This window comes from Zootoca vivipara, chromosome 1 (assembly GCF_963506605.1).
Source record: "Zootoca vivipara chromosome 1, rZooViv1.1, whole genome shotgun sequence".
Classification (NCBI taxonomy): domain Eukaryota; kingdom Metazoa; phylum Chordata; class Lepidosauria; order Squamata; family Lacertidae; genus Zootoca; species Zootoca vivipara.
The window spans coordinates 43,811,410-43,826,217 of NC_083276.1; the positions used below are offsets into that span (position 1 = coordinate 43,811,410).

A 14,808-nucleotide genomic window follows, 5' to 3' on the forward strand; every position below is an offset into this window, starting at 1 on the left:
AAGAGGCAGGGCTCCCACTGTCAAGTTTGGCCTAGCTTCAAGGAGTGTGGCTGCCACACCCAGAAAGCGTTGAGAATTGGTCCTAAGTTACCAGTGCAAGGCTAGCGTGTGGGGGTTGTTGTTTTTTTAAAGGACACATTTGAACTATGTCACACACTTGAAATTTCCCCTCAAGTCAAAGCTCATGTCACATATAGCTTATGACAACAATCATAATTACTCAATTTATTAAGCAAAGAAGTAACCCCAGGTTCTGACACTGGGTGTCTGACGCTACAATATTCCCGATTTTGGCATTTGCTGGTATCTTTTAACCTCTCTTTCTCCCATCTCTTTCAAATGTCAGGGATGGGGAGCCTGCGACTATCCTGATGTTGCGGGACTAAGACTCACATCGCCCTTTGCATTAGTCCTGCTGGTTGTGGCTGGTGGGAGTCAATCTACATCTCGAGGTCCACAGCCTCCATATACCTGATTTAAGTGCTTGAAGGACAAGTAAAGATAAGAAGCAAGGCATCACCATTTTCAGATTTCTTACAGTGAAAGTCCTAAGGATGTTAGCTCAGAAGTGAGGCCTGCTGAATTTAATATGACTTGCTCTCTCTAATCAATGTGTACAGGATAGTAACCTTCATCTGTTTGGGGGTTGAACTCCATTGACCCGGCAATCCTTCTCCTCTGCAAAGCTAAAGGTTTGATGATCTACTAGGAGGAGGAAGCCATACATTGCTGGTAAAAACAGGCAAGGGATCCTAAGAAGAGTCACATGGCTGGGCACATTTCCGGCCACATTTTTTCCATTCTATGGCTATGGAGAGAGCCTGAAGAATGAAGTCTCTGCTATTCTGGATGTTATAGTCAGTCAGTTTCAGGAGTCTGTCAAAGTCTTTCTCAGTGTATGTAAAGTTCATCAGCTGGTATGGTGAGCAATAGCCAGATAGAGGGACTGTGCCTTCTGCCATCTCGGTTTGCCTACGTTCCACACCTGAAAATAAAACAAATATGCCCCCGGTTAAATCATTTAGGAGATCTGGGAACATGTTCAGACCTCATTCAATCATTTGCTCATCCCTCTGCTTGCAGATCAGAAGGTAAGTGGTTCAAATCCCCGCAACAGGGTGAGCTCCCATTGCTCGGTCCCAGCTCCTGCCAACCTAGCAGTTCGAAAGCACGTCAAAGTGCAAGTAGATAAATAGGTACCGCTACAGCAGGAAGGTAAACAGTGTTTCCGTGTGCTGCTCTGGTTTGCCAGAAGCAGCTTTGTCATGGTGGCCACATGACCTGGAAGATGTACGCCGGCTCCCTCGGCCAGTAATGCGAGATGAGCGCCGCAACCCCAGAGTCGGTCACGTCCATAGCTGCCAAGTATCCTGTTTTTCGCGGAAAACCCCCTTATTTCCAAGCCCTTCCCAGTGCTGCCACGGATTTTTTATATCTCTTAAAACTCCCGGATTTTAAAGTAAGCAGCTCCAAGTCCCTCCCCCTGCTGGTCAGGGACTGGGAAAACCTTGCCACCTCCCTCCGCTTGCTTCTCCCGGCATGTCAAAGGAACAGCTGTTGTTGTGCCTCCCTCCTGTAGCAGATAGCAGAGATGGAGATATCACAGACTCAGTCCCTGCAGCTGAGATTAGCCTGGTTGTTGGGGGAGGGAGCGGAATGCAGATGGAATTTCATGATGGAATAACCTTTGGATGGTAATATATTTTCCTCAAAAAGCATTTTATTTAAAAAAAATCGATTAAAATAAAAAAAATCTGATTTTTTTTTTAAAAAATTGATCTATTGTTTGAAAAGCACCAAGTCCTCTCTCTAGGAAATTAGAATTCTCTCAATGCGTTCTCCTGTATCCAAATTAGGCCAGACACACACTTCATAGCTGGAGATCAGAATTTTACATTTCTTAGGAATGGTGGTTATTTGCATCCAGAATGTCTGCCTGTACTTGACGCTTCTTAACAGGCAGAAATTCAACATGTAAAGATTTCCTCTTCACTACATGTTCACACTAGGGAAATGAAGGATCTGTGATGAATGCTCACCTGTTGTGCAGCTTTTAAAGGTACAGCACCCAAGCCAGAGTCCCACATCTTTTTGCACAAGATAGTGACCGCCAAGGACTCCTTATCCCTTTCCCTTCTCCCCTTTTCATTGTATGTCTCAGAATTATATTATATATAGATGGTTTATATGATTTTATTGTTATATATATGCCAATAAAGGTGTGGAATTGAACTGACCAATCATGTCAATTCTTCCACACACACACAAAAATCCTGGCTACGCTCATGCTGGAAGGCCAGTCTAAAATTACCAAATTGTTTCTGGTACCTGAACACTTTAATAGCAACAAGTTATTATTATTATTTTTTTAAAATCTATCCTACCTCTCACTCCAAAGATGCTCAAGCTGGCTAATGAACAGTAATACACACAGAATATTACAGAGGTGTGTACAATGTCTCTCTCATATTTCCCCCCTCTAACATTTTAACAAATCAGTTTCGGTTATTGAGACATTGGGAAGAAAGGGGGGGAAGAGGAGGGTGGGATGGGGAGATGGAAGGGGCTGGTGTCCATTCTGAAGGTGGGGAAAGATGATGGTGTGTAGCCTGGTGTAAATTAATTTGTAGTCTGGGGGGGGGGTACCGTGCCCCACGGTGTAGACTCTCCCTGAGAATCGTAGACTGTCCCCGGGACAGGTGAGGGTGCTGCTCCCTTATTTTCAAATCCGAAACTTGGCAGCTATGGTCACGTCTGGACCTAATGGTCAGGGGTCCCTTTACCTTTACCCCTACTGTTACCTTTGTTTTGTTTTGAGACAAAATATTGCACGTTGAAAGTGAAATGTACCTGGTTCTTTAAATTTCTGGAATGTATCGTTCACAAGCGGGAAATGAAGCACAATGGGGGATTTGTTATTCTCCTCGTCCACAAATAGGTAACATTCTCTTGGATTTTTCTTGTCTTCCTCACTCAATGAAATCCTGGGGAAAGGAATTCCCTGCTCCAAGCAGTATTCACTGGTTTGTTCTATAGACTATAGCACAAGAAATTAGGGTAACTTTAAAGGCTGTCCTTTAAATCAGCAGGTATTAAATTATGTAGCCATAATTAGGGCTGGGGGAGGATTTCAATTCACTCCACCATTTAGAGCTAAGCTCTCCAGCCCGCATTCCAATGGATCATGCTCAGATCATAATGTAGACATCTGGATTCAACCACATGTCTATGAACATGTGTATGGGGCAACCATCCTTTTTCTGTACAATGTCCAAATTAGGCTTCAAGCAGCTAGAAAATGTTTTTTAAAAGAAAAAGACAAAAAAGAGCCAGAAAGCTCTCAGACCACATCATAAGTGTGGGGGTTAATAACATTTTAAAAGAGTGCAGATTTTGCCTTTCAAAAAAACCTCATGCAGACATTCAATGGAGACACAAAGTGGATTCAGCCCATTTTGACCATCCCTTACCACAATTCTAAGGGTATGTTTGAATCATGATGCTGATAAACAACATTTAAAATAAAATACAGTACCCTACAAGTGCCTACTCACAGAGAAAGAAAGAGTGTGGGAGCTGAGTAACAATAAAGAAAAAAATACCTGGCTACTTTTTTTTTAATATTCCATCTAGAGCAGGCACCCCCCAACTTGGTCCTCCAGCTGTTTTGGGACTACAGTTCCCATCATCCCTGACCACTGGCCCTGTTAGCTAGGGATGGTAGGAGTTGTAGTCCCAAAACATCTGGAGGGCCGAGTTTGGGAATGCCTGATCTAGAGGGTTGTTTGAGACTGATTTCTGCTCTACATTCTACAGAGAATTCTTTTTGAAGCACCTGATATAAGAACTATTTTCCGCTGAAAATCCACAATTGTAGCTTTGCTCACTTAAGTTAAAAAGCAGATACACTTTTGTTCAGTTTTATGTTGTTAACTATGCAGGTGCACACATGGTTCAGTTGCTCAGTTCTTTCTGAAGGCATTTCTCCTTATTTGATTGAAACCTTAGCTTGGAATGACTGGAATGAACAGTACTTTTAATAACTGTGTAGAACGGAAAATTTTGGCAACCACAAGAGAAGTAGTACCCATTGAAATTACATCTTCTGTGACATGTCTTGCCCTCCTTTGTTTCTAGGTGCTTGATTCAATGGTATTTTGTCTGATGCAACACACATATTATTTAGTGTATGATAGGCTTTGATTATGTTTGTTGCAGTCAGATGATGGTGATGATGGATATAAAAACGGTACCTTCTCCTATCTATCTATCTATTGATTGATTGATTGAATTTATATACACCCCTATACCCGGGGATCTCCAGGCGTTTCACAGAATCAAAACCTTCAAGATCTTATGTAATCAACACCTCACTCCCCCAAAGTGCCTATTACAACATAATGTGTGTTGACAGCTGCAAATCAAAGCATCAGCAAAATACGAAACTGCATATTTTTTCCCCCACAATGGCAAGGATTTGGGGTGGGGATTTGTATTGCGACCCTGGCACGGAGGGTAGGAGAGAGTTCCTCTTTCCTCCACTGTGAGCAAACTGTTTGCAGAAGAATACCTTAACACTGACCTGGAAAGGGTTGTCCAGAGAGTAATCAAATGATAAGATGACATCTACTTTCCGCTCCTTTCTCAAGAGCGGGGGACAGCTAGTATTGATGAAATATGCAGCATCAACCAGGCAGATACCTTCTTCTGATGGTGTCAGTTGATTAGGAAACTGGTCCAGTCGGCTGTCTGAAATGCAAATTGTACAATAAAAATCAATATAGTAATCTAATCTGATTTTTTTTATCATCCATTTTCTTTCACAAAATGTTTCAGATGTGGGACCCAAACCAATGGCTTCAAGTTACAAGAAAGGAGATTCCGACTAAACATCAGGAAGAACTTTCTAACCGTAAGAGCTGTTCGACTGTAGAAAGGACCCCCTCAGAAGGTGGTAGACTCTTCTTCATTGGAGGTTTCTAAGCAAAGGTTTGATGGCCATCTGTCATGGGACTGGACTAGAGGACCCTTAGGGTCCCTTACAACTCTACAGTTCCATGATTCTATAGTTCTATTTGAAGCCAGTCCTCTGCCTAAGCCTATCAAGGAGTCAGTCTATGGCTCCAAACACCATTCAGAATTCAGGGTTCTGCCACACATTAGATGGCAGCACACTTGTGTTTATCAGAACGTACATTCAAGCTGGTGTTCCAGCCAATCCCTGATAAAGTTTGCTGTCTGACACATATGTTGGTGAACACACTTTTATCATGTTCACATTTTACATATTTAGGTATATATTCGAAACATTGCATGTGTCCATTTAAAAATGGACACTGCTTTTTGTAGATTTCAGCTCGGCATTCAATACCATTCTACCGCGACGTCTGATAACTAAATTGGGAAATCTGGGGCTCCCACTATCTCTCTGTGGGTGGATACTGGACTTTCTTTCAGATCGCTCCCAGAGGGTCCGGTTGGGCCCTTATATGTCTAACATGCTTAGGACTAACACAGGAACACCACAAGGATGTGTGCTTAGTCCGCTCCTTTATACTCTTTATACCTATGATTGTGTCGCTGCCCACCCTAGAAATAGGGTTGTCAAATTTGCAGATGACACAACCGTGATCAGGCTCATCTCTGATAAGGAGGGTGAAACGGACTATAGAGATGAGGTGGAGTGGCTGACAGAGTGGTGCAGAGTTAACAACTTGCTCATAAATACAAAGAAAACAAAGGAGCTTGTGGTGGACTTTAGGAGACAGAAGAACGAGGTCCAGCCACTTTTGATTGACGGAATTTGTGTGGAGAGGGTAACAACGTTTAGATTTCTAGGCATTGAGTTACAGGAGGATCTGTCCTGGAGTGTTAATACAAGGGGGCTTGTGAAGAAGGCACATCAGAGACTGTATTTTTTGAGAATTTTAAGGAAAAACCATATTCCACAAAAGCTGCTGCTTGCCTTCTATCACTGTACCATACAGAGCGTGCTCACGTATGGTTTATGTGTGTGGTATGGAAGCTGTACTTCTCAGGACAGAGCAGGGCTGTGTAGAATTATTAAAACAGCAGAGAGCATTATTGGCTGCTCACTCTCCACCTTAAAACAAATTTATACCACCAGGTGCCATGGAAAAGCACTAGACATATCAAGAGATCCAACACACCCTGGTCACCATTTGTTTCAGCTCCTGCCATCGGGACGGAGATATAGAACTATGCAGGCAAGAACGAGCCATCTCAGGAACAGTTTCTTCTCTAGAGCGATTTTGGCCTTAAATGGAAAGCCTGGACTTTGAAGTCATCTTATTTTACTTGTTATTTGTATTATATTTACTGTTTTTAATTAGGTTTTGTAATTTTGGATTATGCGGATTATGTGTTCTTGAAACAGCATTCCAGGTCTAAGGAAAGCAAGATAACTTGACAAGAGAGAGAGAGTGATAAATGAGCTCTGTTCAACACTTGCATATGTTTACAAGTAAAATCAAAGTCACTATGTTCACAATAAGCCCACATTTTCACCTATTGTCCAGTATCCCAGGCCCAGTCATGGGAAGATATAAATTTGTAGGTTCTAGAGAAGAATTTACTAGCTAGAGTACCAGAAATGTCTTTTCAGATGAAGGGTGGGATAGCAATTTTATTAACTTAATAAATAAATTATCAGCACTAAAAAGCCCTACGATATGATTAAATTTTTGGTGGGGTTGTTTCCCTTTATTTTTTGTAACTAGAACTGTAATCCTAATCCTTTAGTTTGGAGAAAGCCCCACTGAATTCAATAGATCATACATACTTCTAAGTAGACATTGTTACCTTTCCATGTAGAGAACTGACTCTCCTGATAATAATCTTTATGCATATGGAAACCATTGAGGAAGTTATGGATGTGATGGTGCAATGGACGATCAGTTAAAATATTTCTTATAATCTGAAAGAGCTTCCCATCAGGACACATCCAGGAGGTCCCCAAGTAAGTAGAGCTTTCTGGTGGAATATGATTTCTCTCTGCATAAGGGAAAGGAAGAGAAGGGGAGTTGGAGGGGAGCAGTCCGTGTTGCTACTTTATGCCACTACAGCAAATGAGTGTCTATGAAAAGGCTTGTTCATAAATCATATAATTGTCTTCCTCTGCACAATTTAAAGTAGATGTATGGCATTGTTTATGAATAATGACACACTGTCAAATACATATGCCTGGAACAGATACAGGTAACCCCATTTAGATACCAGGAAACTGGGACATTCCCTTAACGTTCCTTCAACAGGGATTTTTAATCTACATTCGCTAACACCTAGATATCACTCACTTTTAGTGAAAGCAACAAATAATATTGTGGCACCTTGAAAACTAGCCAATTTGTTATGGTGTAAGTCAGGGGTCCCCAAACTACGGTCCGCGGGTCAGATGCGGCCCAATTGGCCTCCCAATCCGGCCCGCGGCGATCCCCGCCGGCCGCTGCTGCCGCCCACTCTTACGGCGCGCAGCGCAGCGGCGCACTTCCAGATCGAAAAAAAGCGCGAAAATCGTTTGTGCGCATACATATGGGCCTCTCCCGACCCAGAAGAGGTCATTTCCGGTGCACATCCAGGTCGGGGAGAGGCCTATATGCATGCGCACAAACGATTTTTGGCGATTTTTCCAACCTGGAAGCGCGCCACCGCGCCAGTAAGTGTGTATGCGCATGCGCACGGGAGTGCACTCCCCCGCCTGCGGCCCGCTGCGCGCGCACTCCCCTGCCCACCGGCCCAAAGCCGGGTAAGTATGGTGACCCCTGGTGTAAGTTTTCATGGACCATTTCATAACTTTCCACAGGTGGCCTTCCACACCACCCCAGCATGTGTGTTCATGCAAGTGTGTGCACACGCCCAAATACTTGCTTTCTTATCTCTTTGCTACAGTGCTTTGTGTTAGTGTAGAGAATAGCACTGGGCTGCCTTAAATCTCTTCCAGTTTCTGAACTGCATGCTGGCCATCACTGTGTTCATGTGAATGGAGGCAAACCATCTAGGCTACTTCTGCAGGGGTTATTTACGAGAATATGTGTGCTGTTGTGTACACATTATTTTAAGCTAGCAACAAAATTCCTACCGATGTTTCTTATTTTGCTTCTGATAAGTTTCTGCCAAGATGCATCTGTACTGCTCAGCTTATTCCAGACATCAAGCAGATTCACAGCAAGAATATTGCTCCACAACGCTGTAAAGCCAAGCATATTTAGGGAAATATCAGTTCCTCTTTACATAATTCATCCTTCCTCATTCAGCTGTTCATCATTATTCAAGACTTCAATAATGATTTATTACTCCTACTGCCTTATTTAGGTCTTTTTAAAGATTAGGGCTTCCAGGGCAGTCTCGAGCAGGTCGGCCGCCCTGGCGCTGAGGGGCGGGGATCGCTCTGGTGCCCCCGCCCTCGCAGAGCTCAGCATGGCTTCCGCACAGCGCCCTGCCTACCGGCCCGGCGCCCTAGCACCCCGCACCACCGGGACTCTATCTAGAGCCGGCCCTGAGGGCTACTAGATAATGCTACTAGATAATGGTTGTACTATTTGCTCATAAACACACATTTGTTTATTCATACTGTATGTATTGCAACAGAAAAGCACTTTATATTTAAATATTAAATATAAATATTATATTTATATTTATAGTGAGGTGGCCTCCTGAGGCAGCTGATGTTGGGTCTGATAAAATTGCAGCATCAGGCTCATAATTGTCTTGGGCTAGCCTACACTTCAAAATAATTTCCCAGAAATTCTGGTAGTTAACCTACAAATCTGGTTGATGATCTTATTAATTGCAAATCCAGTACACAACAGCTTTCAAGAGAGTAACATGCCACTTTACAGAAAATTAATACATTTACCTTCTAAATAACAGATCCGGGACTCTAGGTTTTTCTTCATTAGCCGTCCCATGAAGAATTCACTTCCAAAATCTTCTGAATGGATGAATGCACCATATTTCGGAAAACCAACTTCATAGGGGGAGAATTCACACCATTCTGTGGACAGACAATCAACAAGCATACTTGCTATCTTATTGCTGATGGAAGCATGGTAACATAATAATTCTGCATCTAAAACCACCTATGAGAATATACAGTGGTGCCTCGACTTACGAATTTAATCCGTTCCGAAGGCACCTTCGTAGGTCAAAAAATTCGTAAGTCGTAAAGCGCCATTGGAAACGCAATTTCCCCAAGCAATGCATTGGAAACGGAAAAATTCGTAAGTCAAAGCAACCCCATCTAAAAATTTGTAAGTCAAAAAAACCCTATATAAAACCGCTGCGGTTTCCATTCGGATGTCGAGAAATTCGTAAGCGTGCGGCCATTTGCCCCATTCGTAAGATGAAAAATTCGATTGTCGAGTCGTTCGTAAGTCGAGGTACAACTGTACTAATTTGTGTATGAGTTGTGTTTATCATTCTACCTTTCGTCCAAGGAGCATGGAGGGGAAAATGCATTGTGTAATATTGATAAATGATTTGTGGGATGCAATTATTTCCATATCTCATTCATTTTCACAAGAAACGGCAAGTGAGGTCACTGTTACTTTCATATTTTGATGGGAAAGTGAAGCTGAAAGAAGAGAGTTACTTCACCAAAGCCATCAAATAAGCACATGGCTCAATGGTCCAAGACCATCATTCAGCCATGAAACTGAGGTCCAGCTCCGAGGGCCTTCTGGTGGTTCCCTTACTGCGAGAAGTAAGATAACAGGGAACCAGGCAGGGGGCTTTCTCGGTAGTGGCGCCCACCCTGTGGAACACCCTCCATCAGATGTCAAGGAAATAAACAGCTATCTGACTTTTAGAAGACATTTGAAGGCAGCCATGTTGACGGAAGTTTTTTAAGCACTATTTTTAATATGTGCAGTAAGCCGCCCAGAGTGGCTGGGCAGCTTACAGCATATACGAAATTAATTATCATCATCATCTAAATGAGTCATTTATACCTATGTAAAGAAACTGCACTAACAACCCAATTTATTTGCTGTGCTTACAACAATTAATGAAACAAATTACTGTGCAGTTTTGCACACATACTTACTCACACTTAGGATGCTTCCAGGCTGGTTTTTTGTAGCATCTACATGATGGTGTTGGCATCAAAATGCCAGCAAATATTCCCCACCCCCTGCAATTTAATCTGGATTTTCCCTTCCTGAGGAAGAGATGGCCATTTTAAAAACAACAACAACCTTTTGCCATTAAGCTATTTGCAATATCTCAGGGACCCATCAGCAATATTAGGTAAAGGTGAAGGGACCCCCTGACCGTTAGGTGCAGTCACGGACTAAGCCGCTTCTGGCGAACCAGAGCAGCGCACGGAAATGCCGTTTACCTTCCCACTAGAGCAATACCTATTTATCTACTTGCACTTTGACATGCTTTCAAACTTCTAGGTTGGCAGGAACAGGGACCGAGCAACGGGAGCTCACCCCATCACGGGGATGACCTTCTGATCGGCAAGCCCTAGGCTCAGTGGTTTAGACCACAGCGCCACCCGCATCCCTTAGAAATATTAAGCCACTGTCTATAAGCTCCTTTAGTTTCCTTTAGCAGGCCCCGAATCTGGCACATACATGCTAATCTCTGTTTCAGTTACTGTCATATAGACCTGTATAATTAATATGCAAGGTAAATTACCTACAGATCAAATAACCCCTAAGGATGTTCTGAAATTTCCCTTCTGGCACACTATTGCACATAGTAAAGCTTACACAGGAAAATAGGCTAAGAAAAATGACTGACATTTGCACCTGCCATTTCTCTACTGCAATTACAATTTTATAAGAATTACCTTTGAAATCAAAAGTAGAAATATGGTTTTCTTTCACATTAAGGGCTAAATAGAGGGGTAGGGGATTCTGCCCTTGATTCACAGCCTGTTGCTGATCAGATAGCTTAAAATCATTCACCTAATAAGGAGGAAAAACAGAAAGCAAGCAAAGGACTTGGAGCTCAGAAGAGGGTGGTCATGTACTGCAACAAATCGGATATGGTTTTGCAAAACAAATCTCTGAAAATTGTGTGAATATACTTTTGCACTTTTGTTACCCTTAAAGGTAAAGGTAAAAGATCCCTGGCAGTTAAGTCCAGTCTTGGACGACTTTGGGGTTGCGGCACTCATCTTGCTTTACTGACTGAGGGAGCCAGCGTACAGTTTCTGGGTCTTGTGGCCAGCATGACTAAGCCACTTCTGGTGAAACCAGAGCAGCACACGGAAACGCCGCTTACCTTCCCGCCGGAGCAGTACCTATTTATCTACTTGCACTTTGAGGTGCTTTCGAACTGCTAGGTTGGCAGGAGCTGGGACAGAGCAACAGGAGCTCACCCCGTCGTGGGGATTCAAGCCGCCGACCTTCCAATCGGCAAGTCCAATCGGCAAGTTTACACCACAGAGCCACCTGCGTCCCTTTTGTTACCCTTACAATATCACTAGTTTAATGTAATCAGTTATGAACTGTATGAATGAGATGGATGGGTGAATATATGGAATAAAGGGGGTCCTGCAAAATTTCCAAAGAATGAAACTAGGCTGCTGATGGCTCTTTCAAGAAACCAGGACTTCAACAGATTAAAGGAGGTCAACGTGCTTTCCTCTTTCAGTTCTGGATTGTATTCAATATAAATCAAATTGGTTGATATGTGTTACGGTACTGATATGGCCGATTTTGCAACGAATTTAAAATGTTATAATGCTAGTTCTATCAAAATGGGTTGTTTCTTTAGATTATTATACAGTATTGCGCTTTGAAATCAATTGTTTTTAGGCTGCTCATTGTACTGATATGTATTTTTTGTTGTTATCCAGACCCAACAACAACAAAAAACAACATATACATGTAAGATCACTCATATTTTTCTTCACTATCTACACAACTGAAAGCCTGAATTGAATGATTAATTGAATTGAATGTCAGCAGGGGCGAATGAAGGCGTCTTGACACCCGGGGTGGGGCGTCGCTATGTAGGGCGCATGTGCGGTGTCGCTTTGGGAGATAATTGGCTCTCTATTAATCATTTCTGTATTTGGACACTGATCATTAGGAGAGGCCTAAAGCTGTTTGCTTACCCCATCATGCAAGATATTCTCCAGAGCTACGGCCCACAGGTCATTAAAAGAAGTAGAGATGCCCTCTTTGGCCCTCTGGCGCAGCTCCTCTTGATAATAAATCAGGTGCTCCAGAGAAAATGTGCTCATCTTATTCTTTCCCATATGCTTCTTGGCTTCAAGGATTGGCCTCTCCAGATCCTTTTGGGACCAATTAGAATCTTCATACAAATTTGACATGGTCCTAAAGAAACAGTTGTAATAAAATAATTAGGATAAATACATGGGCAATAAAACACACACGTAAAGAAACCACCACTGGTTTAAATGTTACACAGAAGCCGAGGAAATGGAAGGACAGGTGAGATGAGCCATGCTCCAGTCTTGCACACTGATGTCTGAAGCGGCACATCTCAAGCGCAACCGTAAGTCCCAGGACTGTCCCTTCATTGCTGGTATAGCTTGGCTCAGGGAAAGCAGATTGTATACAAATAATGTCCAGATACTATGCACTTCTTAATACCTTTCCTTGGTTTCAGCTACAAAATTCCACATTCCCCTCCCCCAGTTCCATGCCGACAGTCTCACCAAGTTGAGCCTGAGGTACCGCTGATATATGTTATGCAGTCCAGAATGCCAAGCTTCTTAAGTCCTGAGAGCTGCCCATAAAGAGACGTCATTGCTCTGCATCCACCTCCTGTGGCCATGACTGCAACTACTGGCACCTGTTTAAAATACACAGACATATATGCATTTATATTAATATTAATATCTGGCCTGTGCATTAGCACACAATTAACAATGTCCTCTGGGTAGTTCACAGGTTTAAAATATGAGTACTAGCATTTTCAAAGGGCATAATATCAGCTACCGGATAACTATTCTCTGTAAAGCTAATGCCATTCTGCCAAAGAGCAGCACACCATTCAGCAGTTGTGCAGTTAATAATAATAATAATTTATTATTTATACCCTGCCCATCTGGCTGGGTTTCCCCAGCCACTCTGGGCGGCTTCCAACAGAAAATAAAAACATGATAAAACATCAAACATAAAAAACTTCCCTAAACAGGACTGCCTTCAGGTGTCTTCTAAAAGTAAGATAGTTGTTTATTTCCTTGACATCTGATTGGAGGGCGTTCCACAGGGCAGGTGCCACCACCACGAAGGCCCTCTGCCTGGCATGTGCCAAGCATGCCAGAGATCAGTTGCTTTGCTAACACCGTTGCCTCCCAAAACATTTATTTTATTCATTTAATAAATGCGCCGCTTACCGGTAATTGTGAAACCTCTAAATGGTTTATGTAAACTAAATAAAGTACATTTAAAATATCAATAAAATACAACACTGAAAACAAGGTGAGCTGAGAACAATTCCAAGTATGAAGTTCAACTTCCCACAACCTGGACGTTACACGAGTAGAAAATGAAAGGTGTCCTTTTTTTAAAGGGATGTGTCCCTTTAAAATTTAAATTGTTGTCTTCCTTTTAAAATATGCATTCTTTTCCTTCAGTTCCAGATCCAGCATACCTCATGATCCAACAAATCCTCTTCTAGCTGGAGGACACTTTTCAAACCAGCTGCAACCACTTTCTTCCTTTTATGTAGAAAAGTCTTTTCCTCTCCGCACAGGTCAAACCTCAAACGCACATCAAGGTGTTCTGAGCTGAAACAAAATTAAGGACATAGATAGGGGAAGCAAACAGTAGTACATCATCCACTAACTACAGAATCAACATTCCACATTTAGAGATAGCCTGTTCCTCTAAATCAGGGGTGGGGAATCTGAGGTGCTCCATATGTTGTGGGGTTCTCATCATCCCTGGCCATTGACCTTACTGGGTGTGACTGACGGGAATTGGTATCCAATACCATCTGAAGGAGCTACAGGTTTCCTCATCCTTGCTCTAAATCATGGGTAGGCAAACTAAGACCCGGGGGCTGGATCCGGCCCTATCGCCTTCTAAATCCGTCCCGCGGACAGTCCGGGATTCAGTGTGTTTTTACATGAGTAGAATGTGCCCTTTTATTTAACATGCATCTCTGGGTTATTTGTGGGGCCTGCCTGGTGTTTTTACATGAGTAGAATGTGTGCTTTTATTTAAAATGCATCTCTGGGTTATTTGTGGGACATAGGAATTTGTTCTTCTTCTTTTTTTCAAAATATAGTCCGGCCCCCCACAAGGTCTGAGGGACAGTAGACCGGCCCCCTGCTGAAAAAGTTTGCTGAACCCTGCTCTAAATAATGTGCCTGAACCAGCCTTCCCCAGTCTCCACATGATTGGATTACAACTCTCGTTAGTGAAGCCAGCATGGAAAATAGTCTGGGATGATGGAAGTCTGCAGTCGACTCACATCTTGCGCGCGTTTAAACTTGCCTAATTTCAGCTTTACGCAGTCAGCTGAAATCGCACAAATTAAATGCACAGAAGGCAGAGAGCTTAAAGGTTCTTTTGGCAGGGGGTTTCGCAGGACAAAAATAGCTTTAAAGGTCTCTGCTTTGGGCTTGGGGAAGCTCTTGCAAGAGCCTCATAGAGCCTTCAAAGTTTTCTGCCTTGCTTGGGGCATAAGAACTGTTTGGCATGCTGGCTCCAGAAGTTAAGGATGGTTGCATTGGGGTTTTCCAAGTATACGTGATTCCGGTTCTGTGCATCTTTAGTAACCCCCATGCAAGCTGCAAGTCAATTGCGAGGGCACCAGACTGGCAAAGTCGAACCTTAAAAGGCAGTCAAATCCAAA

General features: G+C 42.8%; 1 protein-coding gene across 1 annotated transcript in view; it reads right to left on the bottom strand.

The window, feature by feature from the left end:
• Positions 1–211: 211 nt before the first annotated feature.
• The window catches only part of LOC118087251 (cytosolic phospholipase A2 delta-like), a 28,410-nt gene continuing 13,813 nt past the window's right edge, over positions 212–14,808 (bottom strand). Inside the window, exons 12-21 of the mRNA XM_060283034.1 lie at positions 13,600–13,735; positions 12,659–12,795; positions 12,092–12,314; positions 10,817–10,934; positions 8,876–9,013; positions 8,099–8,206; positions 6,823–7,014; positions 4,583–4,749; positions 2,851–3,037; positions 212–985 (exon numbers count right to left, since the gene is read on the bottom strand). Of these exons, the coding sequence (XP_060139017.1) occupies positions 753–985; positions 2,851–3,037; positions 4,583–4,749; positions 6,823–7,014; positions 8,099–8,206; positions 8,876–9,013; positions 10,817–10,934; positions 12,092–12,314; positions 12,659–12,795; positions 13,600–13,735 (1,639 nt within the window). The 3' untranslated portion in view covers positions 212–752. The remainder of the gene's footprint in view (positions 986–2,850; positions 3,038–4,582; positions 4,750–6,822; positions 7,015–8,098; positions 8,207–8,875; positions 9,014–10,816; positions 10,935–12,091; positions 12,315–12,658; positions 12,796–13,599; positions 13,736–14,808) is intronic.